Below are 12423 nucleotides of genomic sequence, written 5' to 3' on the forward strand. Positions count from 1 at the left end.
CTTATGTTTTAAGGTTACTTCCCACCTTCGCGGGAGCCCTTCGGGAAAAAAATCGTACGCGCGCCAGTTTCAATAAAACCCCAACAAACTCTATATCATAAGAAAGCTTAATAAATGTACTTTATGAAAACAATACAATTTCAGCAATGCTTTCTTTTACGAAGTGTCAGGAGGCGGTAAGGCGTGAAACGACCGAGGCTTCTTCTACTGAATTTATCGGCTATCGGATTCCGCAGTACGAGCAAAATGGCTGCACAGTCTTATTCACAAGGCATCAATCAACAAAAGGGTGTCGTGGTTTTTCGATATTCTGATTGGTTGTCTAGATATCCACATCTAAAGTTGGAGTAGCTAAAAGTATGCGAGACGTATTGCGTAAATGTCGCCACGGGAAAAATGTGTTAAATATCAAAATTTCCCGACACACTTTGGTTTGTCATTATCTCTGGAATGTTCTGGCGAAATTTCACGAAAATCCGTCAAATCTGCATACCCTATAAATTCGCTCAAAGTGGATGTATTCCGCCAAAAATCAAATGCGAGATTTTAGCTTGTAAAGGTTCGTAAACGACTCCCGCCACGCCCGGAGATTATCACGCCTGATAAAACCGCAAACCAATGGAACAACAGGACCTCCTCATCTCGCTCAGTGGAGGTCAATTTATATAATGGGCACAAACGCCAAAGGCAAAGGCAAAGCCAAAACCCGCGCCAAAAATGTTTAAGGCGGAAAATGTGCCGCTTAAAAACAAGACGTTCAGAAATCGACGGACGGCTTAAGAAATACCCTTATTGCTGAAATGAGTTCCCTTGGGTAGGTCTCATTTTCTTCATCGCTCCCGCCAGATTCCGACGAAGAATCTTATTTTCAGCCTGCACTGACGTTGACTTTGAGTTTTAAGCTACTTGTTTCAAGGATATTTGAACCCTCCGGATCTTCAGCAGATGCCGAGATTGTCGAAGGCGTTTGGCCAAACCAAGAGCCTTTGTCGCTTTCGGCAAGGTTTTTTTTTTCTTTCCTTGGGGATATGGCGCTTTTTCTTTCTTCTTTGGGCCGGGTTTTTCGTTTTCTTTACCCAAGGACTTTTTTCTGCTTTTGATTTTTCCATAGGAGTTAGCGTAAAGAGCTTGCACGTGGGAATTTTTGTCAAGTGCGTAAAAATATGCAAATGACATGAAATACGAACGATGAGCGTTTGCCGCGAAATTTCCCTACGGTTCTCACCCGTTGACAAGATTATGACACCTTCCTAGTTTATTAACTTTATTTGAAAATACGTTTTTTTCTAAATAACTCGGCCGCTTTTTGAGATTTTTAATGTTTTTCCTTTGGAAACACTAGATAAAATGACGAACTTAAATTTTGTCAAATAAAAGAAAAAATGATCTTTTTGGCCTCTGAAGGTGGGAAGTAACCTTAAGTGTATGTCGCATGATACGTTCTTGTCCAGTTGACAGAAAAAAACAGGGAAGATTCATTAGTGATATGCGATCATGGCTGGATTTATGATCCTGATCGATGTCCCGAGTTCAAATCCTCTTCCCTGCCACTGGATGGATTTGTATTTAGTGGTCCCAGATTCAACTCTTCCATACTTTGTAAATAGTGCTCAACCGCACCGGTTGGAATTTTCAACGAGTTTTTCTTCAGGTTGCAACATTTGTTTGCTTGACTAGCAAAGAACTGGAAAGCACTTCGACACTTAAATAAAATGCTTCTTTCTTTTAGAATGTTTGTTTATCATCTTAAGACTAGCGGCGTCGCGTTCAAATGTTTACGACAACTTATCGTCGGCTGAAAACATAGCTATTACTTGAAAACAAAAGAAAAAAACAAAACAAACAACGAGTGAAAAGCCGCTAGTCAGCTCTCCTGTCTTCTTTTATTATTATTAATATTGTTCCTGGCCAATCGCGAACTAGTTCACAAGCTAATTCTGAAAAGAAAACTTCACTCCAAAGTTACTCGTTTCCAAAAGGTTTTCTTTTAGTGAGATGGAAAAGGAACGATTCAAAAAAAATTTTCGGACATAGTTCAGTCACATTCTCGTAACTTTAACTTTTAAAAGGAGAAAGCTGCATGGTTGAGAGAAAAGGTCAGTTCTATACAGTTCTTTAACGAACCAATTCGCATGTATGGGTCTTCCCAGCTGATACAATTCATTGTTCTGTCGTCAGCATTGAAACATATACTGCTAAGGCGAAGTATTCACGATTAATGGCTAAATCTTTGCTATCAACTAATGCAAATATTAACTTTTTTTCGAAATGCACCAAAATTACCTTATTTAAATGATACATTTTGAAAACATTATTTCGCGGACTAAAAGTTTTCATGTTGGGTCACACCATTGTAATATGTTACGAGACGATGGATAGTGTGACAGGATGGCCAAGCATAGTGCAACATACTGTTGGCAACGATTGTGAAATACATTGCGTCGAAATGCTGCGCGCTTACATCTTGCCGGGCTTTTACTCAGCTGTAACAATATACATTAGCAGCAATTCAACGTTCATATGCCATAGAGAAATTGGTTTCAGCGAGCTAAGAAGTTCTATATTGATTATACAGTGCAAAATGATTAGCTAAGTGTTTTGAAAGAAATGATAGTAATCTAGTGTATCATTTTTCTTGCCCATCTGATATCGGAAAATGGAAACATGCCGCAATTTAGTTTCCAGGTTATATTAAAAGCTTGCAGATGTTCCAATATTTACAAGCGATATGGCGCAAGCTTGCATAGAAGAGTTCTTTCAATTTCACTGATGCTTTCAGTATCTGAGTTCGTCATCTTGTTTTAGATCATTTTTTATTTCCTCCTCATCGATGTTAGCTTGATAAAGAACTAATATATATATCATTAAGATATATCATCGGAAGCTGAATGACTCTAGTAATGAATTGCTCCAGTTTTCATTTTGTCCCTCAAAATGGGCTCACGACCTTGAGTTTAAAGAATATTTACGTACCGAGTTACTTGTGCTAACTGACCTTTACGGTCCTTCAGTAAGTTTGTCAGTGTGTTGATGTAAAGGAAGAGAAATAAATAAACAAATCGGAGACTAAATGGATATATCTGAGTCTATAAATGATGAATACCTCATTTAGTTGGGCGCAGTTTTAATGCTCTTTCGCTCGGCGCAAGATGTTGATGATTTTGGGATTACTGGCAGTTTTATTCGTTCCTCTTCCATCGCTTACAGAAGGTAAGAGGGTGAAGGGTTCTGCTTTGTAAGATATGAGGACCTCAATACGAATGACCAAAACTAAGACGGAAAATAATTTATACTCAGTGAACCGAGATCACATTAATTCCGAGGAATGAGCGATTTCAAAGCTAAATACAACTGAAAGCATATTACATTTATGTTGTAAATCCAACTTTCGATGCTATTTCACCAGTTACTGTTTTCATGTAGCCCATCTACAAACACAATCATGTTAAAGAACACTGCACTGTGAAAAAAAAAAAAAGTGGCTAAACATTCGACCTCAAAGGTTTTCCCTAGACTTTCCTTAAAACGCTTCCTTTACATCATACACAAAAAATACTGACCTCAAAGCATCGACATACTGCAGTCAACTGATTGCCAGTTTAATTAAGTTACGTCTCAACTCGCTCGCTCAAAATGAAAAACGAAGCAATGGCTCATTATTGATTATTTTACTTTCTTTGATTAAAGCTAACAGTAAATGTGGAAGGCGTATCGATCAGCCGTCCCGCGTGGTAAATGGTGAAGATGCCGCACCTAATTCATGGCCGTGGCAGATTTCTCTCCATTACAAACATTACGGCCACATTTGTGGGGGATCACTTATTGAGAACGAGTGGGTTTTGACAGCCGCTCATTGCGTAAAGTTTGACCCCACTCCTGCGTCATTTAAAGTCGTTGTTGGTAAGTTTGCCACAGAACAGAGTCCAGGATGTGGTTGGGCAGTAGTCTATTGCTATGTCCTTATGAGAACTTCTTTGACTTCCCTATGGATCAGTTGTTTTCCCTTTCCCTACCTCCCGACCGACCGACGTCCCTACCTACCTTCCTCACTCCCAGCGACCTCTCACAACCGCTTCCCCGCTTGCCCCTTTCATCCGTCGCTTCCTCGCTTCCACGTTTCCTGGCTTACATTGCTTCCTTGCTTTCATGCTTCTATGTTTGCTAGCTACATGTACGTTTCCATAATCTCTCGCTTGCTAGCTTGCTTGCTTCATCGCTTATCTGCTTGTTTGTTCTTTTTCGTCTTGCCTGATTCCTTACTTGCTTGCCTTCTACCTGTCTGTATACCTTCTCTTAAATCACTCGAAATGTTTTCTTCATTTGGTTTCTAGGTGCTCATTACCGTGAGGGTTCTCCGACCTCGGTTCAAGAAACAATCAATGTAACCGAAGTTATCACTCACTGTGGGTTCAGCGATACAACACTCAAACACGACGTTGCATTGCTAAAACTTCAGAAGCCGATCACACCAAGTGGGAAGGTCAACGTAGTCTGTCTTCCGAGAGATATATATGATCAGATATGGCCAGGGAAAAAATGTTTTATCACTGGTAAAGTATAAGAAGTGGAAAGTTGTAGAGAAATAATGAGTATATAAACTTAACTTTCCCTTAACTAGTTGGTGAGGAGCTGGTTAATTAAAGCCCGGTTCAGGTACATGTCTTGTACTGGTCAAATGTTTCTTGCCACATTGTATTTCTCCATCCAAGCATCCAAGTGTACAAATAGGAAGAAAACGATTGTCCTAGTAGCCTGGTAGAGTTGCCGGTGTTTTCAGACGCTCTTAAAGAAAAAATAAATAAACAAACAAACAAACAAACAAACAATCAATCAAGCAAGCAAGCAAGCAAGCAAGCAAGCAAACAAACAAACAAACAAGCAAAGAAAGAAAGAAAGAAAGAAAGACAAACAGAAAGAAAGGCAGAAAAAACAAACAAACAAATAAATGATAAATAAATAAATAAATGATAAATAAACAAATAAATAGATAAATAAAATGCAGGGCTCTTGTTGTGTAGTAGATTCTGGGAGTCAGGTCTGCCCAAATTTACCAAAATTTCTCAGCTAATTCTCAGTAAATTTTGCAGAGGACGCGTCCTTGTTGTCAGCGTTTTAAGTTTAACTCCACCTAAACACTCGTTTTTTGTTTGCCTATATATGTTTTTTCCTCAGGGTGGGGACGCACAGTCGGTGGAGGGAATGCATCAGATGTATTGCAACAAGCAGTGCTTCCGATAGCGGATCACCTAACATGCCGCATAAGAAACAAGAACTTGACAAGAGTCTTTGAAGGACCAATGTTGTGTGCTGGAGGCCAAGGCAAAGGTGGATGTCATGTAAGAATTAGCAATGGTTTTTCACATCTAGGTGTACAAGCTAAGTTCTCAAAAATTAGAAGAAAAAAAATGGATTTCTCTGTCTGTCTGTCTGACTGTCTGTCTGTCTGTCTGTCTGTCAATCTATTTGTCGGTCGGTCCGTCTATCGGTCTATCTGTTTATCTCTCTGAATGTGTGTTTCTGTCTGTTTGTCAATCTGTTTTGTCAATCATGCCGCGAAAGAAACAACTTGATAAGAGCCTACAATGGACATGTGGCCATTTCATATCCATCAAATATACATATATATATATTTTTTTGTTTTGTTTTTGTTTTTGTTTTTGTTTTTGTTTTTTTGTTCAAATGAGAAAAAATGTTTGCAAAATCTATAAAACATGGCAACAAAATTTAGACACCCTACGACGGTTTGTACAAATTCAAAAGCTTGAAGGACGGCGGATTCTAGGTTATTAATAAATTCAAAAAGCACAATTTCGTGAGTAGCTGTTTTCTTCAAAATCCTCAAACTTTGAATTTCGCACATCGATTTCCCCAAATTAATGATTTCTGTGGAGATTATGTTCAGGTTTGCTGGCAGATTACCACCCTCGGCTACATGTTAATTGTATCATTATATAGTATATATCTAGTATTAGGACCTCTATGTAAACCACTTTTAGTGATGGAGCTTCCTAATAAAAGATTGTTACTACTATGTCCAGCTTCAAAAGTTAAGATAGACTACAATTGAAAGTTCCTTCGCTTAATCATGTGCTTCGTATACGTTTGTCCCGTCTGTCCTTTTGTTCATTCGTTCGTTTTTTCGTTCTTTTGCTGCATTCTTAATAGCGTTCGTGTGCCGGAGCTCTGATCGCCTTCTTATACGGTTGCTGTGGTTAAAACATATCCATTTCTAGGTTTCTCTTTTCTGCCAAGAGTTTTGATTATTTGATTTCTTTGTTTTACGTCGTATTATTTTTTTAACATGTTTACTCTGTTTTAGGGAGATAGCGGTGGACCTCTTGTTTGTGCAGAAAGAGGAGGCAAGTGGGTTTTGCGAGGTGTTGTCAGCTGGGGACACTACAATTGTGAAACGGATTACTTCTCCGTGTTTGCTCGTGTCTCCAACTACGTGAAGTGGATTGAGTCAAACACGATGTCCTGATTGGTAATAGTTTATAAGGTATGTTTATATAGCGTGCTCTTGACATGTCCCGGATGCCTAATCACCTGCATGACTGATAGTTCAACGAGTGATCCACGACGATTAACTTTAGAATAGTGAGAAATTTTTCATTTACTAACACTATAAAATAAGTCAATAGCTTGAAAAGTGAGGTAGCTAGTCACATAGGCGGATTTTTTAAATTCTCGTCTAATTTTTATTCCAGAAAGTCAAAAATTTCTGCTAGCTTAAGAGTCTTTTTGTATACGTTTGGCCGCTAAGAATTGACCCCGTGCTATGCCGGGATCTTGGATAAACTTAACTTAGTTTGGCTATACGATATTTCCCCTCAACTTATATTTAGATTAGCGCTTGGTTGAAAGTTCTTTTAACTTAACGAAGGAGCTTGTGTATAATTCACATTTAAATTTCGTAACTGTATATTGTTGTTGAATAGCTTTTTCGTTAAAAGTCACGTCGAAATGACAAAGTCTAATCTGGTTGTTTTAATAGTTTTTACGTTTCTTCCCAGGTCTTCCGGTTAGAAGCTTTCAGAACTGCTTGGTGTCGGCGGACATGGACGTAGAAGACAATAATATAAAAGGAGAAATAGCAGGGGAAACATTACTTTGGGAACTCTAAATTATCTGACTATAGTAAATGGAATGAATAAAAAGTTATCAACTTAAATTGAATAAACTGAGGTTAAGGCTAATAATGCTATCAGTTGTAACATTTTTATGTTGTTCATTTCGATAACTATTGCGCAGGGAATGTGGTTGAGCGCATGGGGAAATAAATGTGTGATCGCGGGTCCACGGCTCAAGTCATTATTTACCAAGCCAAGAATGACACATTTTTATTTTCCAAGAGCTTTATGTTTAAAGTGTGTCCCGTTTGTAGCCAATATAACAGACGTTCTGATTGGCAATTGTATCAACAATAGCCTCCATTTTTTCGCGAAAATATGCTCGGATATTTGTTATCCGTTCCGTGAGGCGAACAGTTCCCAAGAGCGTAGCTCGAGGAAAACTGTGAGCTCCGAGGAACAGATAATGTCCAAAGACAAATAACCGAGCATATTTTCACCCTAAATGGGGGGTATTGCGTTTATTTTCCTTCAAATCTTCTTCGCTACACGCGCAGTTTTGAAAATTGGAGAATATCACTCGTAAATTCCCCAGTTTTAGCTGGGGCATATTCGGTCACGTGGTGCGTTTAGACCAATCACGCGCGAGAGAAAATATTTGATGGCTTATAAAGGTCTTTTTTTATTTTTTTTCGCCTTGCCGTGTCGACCTCCTTACTCAGGTCCGTACGAAAAGGTTCGGCCTTGGTCTCAGATTTCCCCTTAAAGATCTCACTTTCGGTTAATGAGTAGTTAATCTAAAAACTACGGAACTCGTGCTCAAAAGCAAATGACAACTTATCGTCGGCTGAACTCATAGCTATTACTAAAAAGAATAACAAAACATCGTATCACCTGTCACCTGTCTACAACCCACCTGTCATACTGTTGTTCAGACCGATTCTGACATAGCGTCGACAATAGGAACTTGGCATAACAACGAAAAAGGAAATTACACTGTAAAGATACCCTTTTACCGAACGTTTTCTTAAATTGAGCTGCAAGAGAAAGAGCAATTCAAAAAACAATAACGGAGAAAGCTGGTTGAGACGAAATTCAGTAGTCTAAGTTTCTTTAATGGCCTCATTCACGCAAATGGGCTTTGCAGCTGATACAATCATTGTCCTGTCATCAGCATTGAAACTTAAACATGTCTTGCAGAGGGGAAGTAGTCATTTAAGTGGTTCCTTTTCCAAGTGTATGTACAGTATACCGTTGACAAGAGGACCCATTTAGACAAGTTTAACTGAGGAAAAATACCAAAAAATAATGTTCTGATTCTGACATAGCGTCGACAATAGGCACTTGACATAACAACGAAACAGGAAATTACACTGTAAAGATGTCCTTTTACCAAACGTTTTCTTAAATTGAGGTTGAACTGATCGTTATATCAAAGGTATGTTTATATACCGTCATCTTCATAGCAGATAGGGCAGTTAACTGTCGACAGTCGAAAAAATAAAAAGCAGCGACTCAATTGAAGTCATAAAATATTGTGTAGTTTTCATTTTACTGATACCATTTAACATGCTAAAAACTTGAAATATGAAGTAACTCATCATATCGGTGGAGTTTTCGGATTCTCGTCTTATTTTTCTCTCAGCCGGTCAAAAATCTCTGCTAGTTTGGGTGTTTTATTGCACATATTTGGAAAGTTAGAATTAACTCCGTATTAAGCTGGACTCAAGGATGAACTTATGTTAATTTGAGTATACGATATTTCCCCTATTTTTGTTATATTCAGATTGGCGATTAGTTGAAAGTTTTTCGAGCTTTAGGTGAATTCATATATTAATATGACAATAAAAGAAGTAGTTTATAACTAGACGTTTAAGAAGGAATCCAGCACGAGTTCGAGTAACAAGCGGACAAAAACTTTGTATCGAGGTTATAAACTTTGTATTGCAAACTTCTGTGCGACTCTTTGCGACTCTTCTCCCAAGAAATCATTTCTAACAACAACAAAATCATGTCGAAAACAAATTTTGAAGTTCATATGAAACACTTGAAAGTACTGGTAAAATGAAACTGGTGATGAAATTTTAATTGTGATTGCGCAATTTTTATGAACTTTGAAATTTATTTTCTCAATTTCCCACAGCAAATTGTTTGTGGTGTTATTTCAGACAATTATTTATATCATTAACTTTTAGAAAATGCAAAAAAAAAAAGACTGTAGTATGCTTAAAGTTATTCTGGTACAAGGTTTTTAATCCATTAAGAACTTAATTTGCTATCGGATTTCGTCTTAAAATTCATATCGAACTATCAAAGATGTTTCTGGTTGCTGAATAGTTGTTATGCTCCTTTCTAGGTCGCCATGCAGGTCAACAGCTTCCACGACTGCTGAAAGTAGACATGCACCCAGAACACAACAAAGGGAGAAATAGCACAGGGGAAATTATTGTGGGAATTCTAAATTATATATGACTAGAGCAAATGAAATGAATGAAAATATATCAACCTGATTTGAATAAACTGGAGTTATTGGCAATAATGTGGTCAGTTGAATTATATTTATGTTGTCCATTTCGATATCTTAAGCACGGGGAATGGGTTAAGGCGAATCAAGGAATCAAAGGTTGTCTCCTTTACATTCGCTATTTGGATTAAGGGGGGAATGGGGGGGGGGGGGGGGCGAGGGGGAAGGAGTGAGAAGGTGGGAGCAGATGGAGAGAAAGAGGAATTAGTCTAAATCTCTCCTCCTGTCTCCTACTTGGAAACTCCCTCGGGTCTTCTTTAATGTGATATGGTTCATTGCGAAGGAAGATGTTTTTGGATTTTTCACCAAAGATGTCTTACATTTAGAAGACTGTCATTGTAAGCTCTTTAAAGGAATAGTAAGCGGCTTTCTTTTTAGAATAAATATTCGACAAAAATAGACCATGACTAATTACTGATATTTTATACATTTTATGCTTCCGAGCGGAACAAACAGGATAAAAGGGCCAGGATAAAACACTTCAAATGATGTCAAAGGAAATAACTTTTTTAACCCTCTAGAGTGATTGTCGACAGTGACATATTAAATTGCCCAAATAAAATCTTCAAAGAAAGATAATTTTATAACACTGTTAAAAATAAAACTAATTAAAAAAAAAAAAATCACAGCTTGGTATAACTATACTCACTATGAAAAATTACAAAATAATTTTTTTTTGTTAAAATTTCAGCACCGCTCAGCGATCTCATCTCTCGATGTTATCTCATTGAGTAATTTCGACAGAAGTCTCAATATATTGGAATACATCGCAATTATTCGAATCTTTGTTTTCTCCAACCTTCCGATAACTTGAACCAAAAGGCACTTACAATGAATTTGCCGTCACTGCAGGCTGAATGTACTGCTACAAAAGTTCAACTTGGCAGCTAGTACAAGTTTTTCAACAATTGAAGATTAAAAATAAAAATTCACAGTTTAAATAAATGGACGTATTTCATCAATGTTTATCATTTTTACAACAATTTGTTAATAACTGCTATTGACTGCGGGGTTTAACGGGGCTGAAGCCCGTTTCTCGAGGGTCCCCAAAAAGGTTTCGCATCCGGAAAGCCGTAGCAAAATCTCAAACCCTATGACTACAGAGCTGTTTTATTCTCATGTTTTTCATATGACCAGAGGTTCTCTTCATTCAACACATTTCAGACGTATTCATCTCTCTGTTTTTAGATACCGATTGACTAAAAATGGCTTTGCGGGCCCGAAAAGTTTCCGGGACTTTCGAGAAACAGGCCCCTGGTTAGGATTGGTAATTTTAGACGATTTCTCCACCATTTGATAGGAAAGTCATACACTACACTGTTAGCGTGCATGCTGTGATCCATGATCCAGTTTTACTCACATCGACCTAAACCCAAGGTTTTCGCCATTTGAAATGAATTTTCCTACGTGTTGGCTATACACTTCTATTGTAGTTATACTGGACATCCTTGACATTTCCATTCATGATGTTTTTGGACTGCAAGCAAAGATTTTCGTCTTAGCTTCTGCTTGTCCATACTGTCCACTTGCTGCAATGATTGTGTAACAAGGGCATTCAATTGATCACTTTCTAAAAAAAAGTAATATATAAACAAGGCATATAAGTGCTCGCATTTATTAGAAACGTGGAGCAATTTCAAAGAAATAGACCAAAATATTTGGTTTAAAAACTCGAAGAAGTTCTTATTTTCTTACTATTTATCCTATTCTGCGCCATCGGAGACTTAACTCAATGTTTGTCATTCATATTGAAACTTCTTTCAGTGTATCATATAGAGGCTTGAACTAATACATAATTCAGTCTTCCTTTGTAAACTTTTAATATGTGAATTTTTTTTTTCTTTTAGAATTTCTTTCCTATTGTTATGTATAGCGTGTAAAAACGGTAGGAGACAGTTCAGTAAGTATAGATTTGAACTCAAGCCATTTACTCAATATTACTTTATACAGAATATTGTTCTAAAACCTAAAGGTACAAAGGTAGCATAGCGATAAAAGATTTGACTAAATGTGTGTGTGTCCCCAACTACATTTTTTTAAAGCTAAATAAACTCAACGAAAATCTTTTATTCATCTCCTTGTTTCTTAGTTAATATTATTTAATCATTTTGGAATTTCAAAAACACGCTGCAGCTTTTCACATACTGTACTTTTAAGACACATCGTTCTATTTTGAGCGTAATTGATCGTTAATTTGTCTCTAGGGCGCTGAATTTTGCTGCTAGTATCTGATTCATGTTTGACTGTAAGTTCTTATTTCATCTCATTTACGCGGTGTTGGTGATCCGGCTAATGACAGCTCTAACTGTTACGAGAAAGATGTATACAGTATATGAGCGATGAAATGGTTGACCTATAATAATTTATTATTATTATTATTACTATTATTATTATTATTATTATTATTATTATTACTATTATTTTGCTTAACTTTTTTGACGCTTGAATGTGTTCGACATCTTGTTAGATTCGCTCGGAAAACAGGGAAAGGCAGAATATGGCAAGTTCAATTATAATTGGAGGACTCTGTTGTTGTGAGAACTTGAGTAAAATACTTGCAATTGGTTTAAAATTTAGAAAATAGTTATCAGATAAAAGGCCAAAAAAAAAATATTCTAATTAGAGATATTTTAAGCTTTCCATGCAAAACAAACGGGAAAGTTCACACTCGAATAGGGCACTTAGGAGGAAATAAATATTTTATTCTCTAAGAGAGGCTCTCAGTGATATTCAAATTACCTAAACAAATCTCTTAAATAAAACCACTTTTTTCGACCAAGTAAGGACGAAATGTATATATTTTTAACTGACACATTTGTTTTTAACTTT

The 12423-nt window shown here is 37.1% G+C and overlaps 1 protein-coding gene and 1 long non-coding RNA gene across 2 annotated transcripts; both read left to right on the forward strand.

Annotated features, from left to right (window-relative positions):
• The first annotated feature begins 3094 nt into the window (after positions 1-3094).
• LOC110046906 (chymotrypsinogen A-like) lies at positions 3095-7199 on the forward strand. The gene is made up of 6 exons (XM_020752626.2): positions 3095-3210; positions 3688-3900; positions 4332-4550; positions 5173-5336; positions 6320-6499; positions 7014-7199. Exons 1-5 carry the CDS (start codon positions 3150-3152, stop codon positions 6479-6481), a joined length of 819 nt encoding a protein of 272 aa, XP_020608285.1. The 5' UTR covers positions 3095-3149; the 3' UTR covers positions 6482-6499; positions 7014-7199.
• A 1094-nt stretch (positions 7200-8293) lies between these two features.
• LOC149116291 (uncharacterized) lies at positions 8294-9609 on the forward strand. Its single transcript, XR_016205375.1, has 2 exons — positions 8294-8508; positions 9427-9609. It is a non-coding gene; the product is annotated as an uncharacterized LOC149116291 (long non-coding RNA).
• The last annotated feature ends 2814 nt before the right edge of the window (positions 9610-12423 follow it).

The sequence above is a fragment of the Orbicella faveolata genome, unplaced genomic scaffold (assembly GCF_042242905.1).
Source record: "Orbicella faveolata isolate gen_17 unplaced genomic scaffold, um_ofav_v1 contig_12, whole genome shotgun sequence".
Taxonomy (NCBI): Eukaryota; Metazoa; Cnidaria; class Anthozoa; order Scleractinia; family Merulinidae; genus Orbicella; species Orbicella faveolata.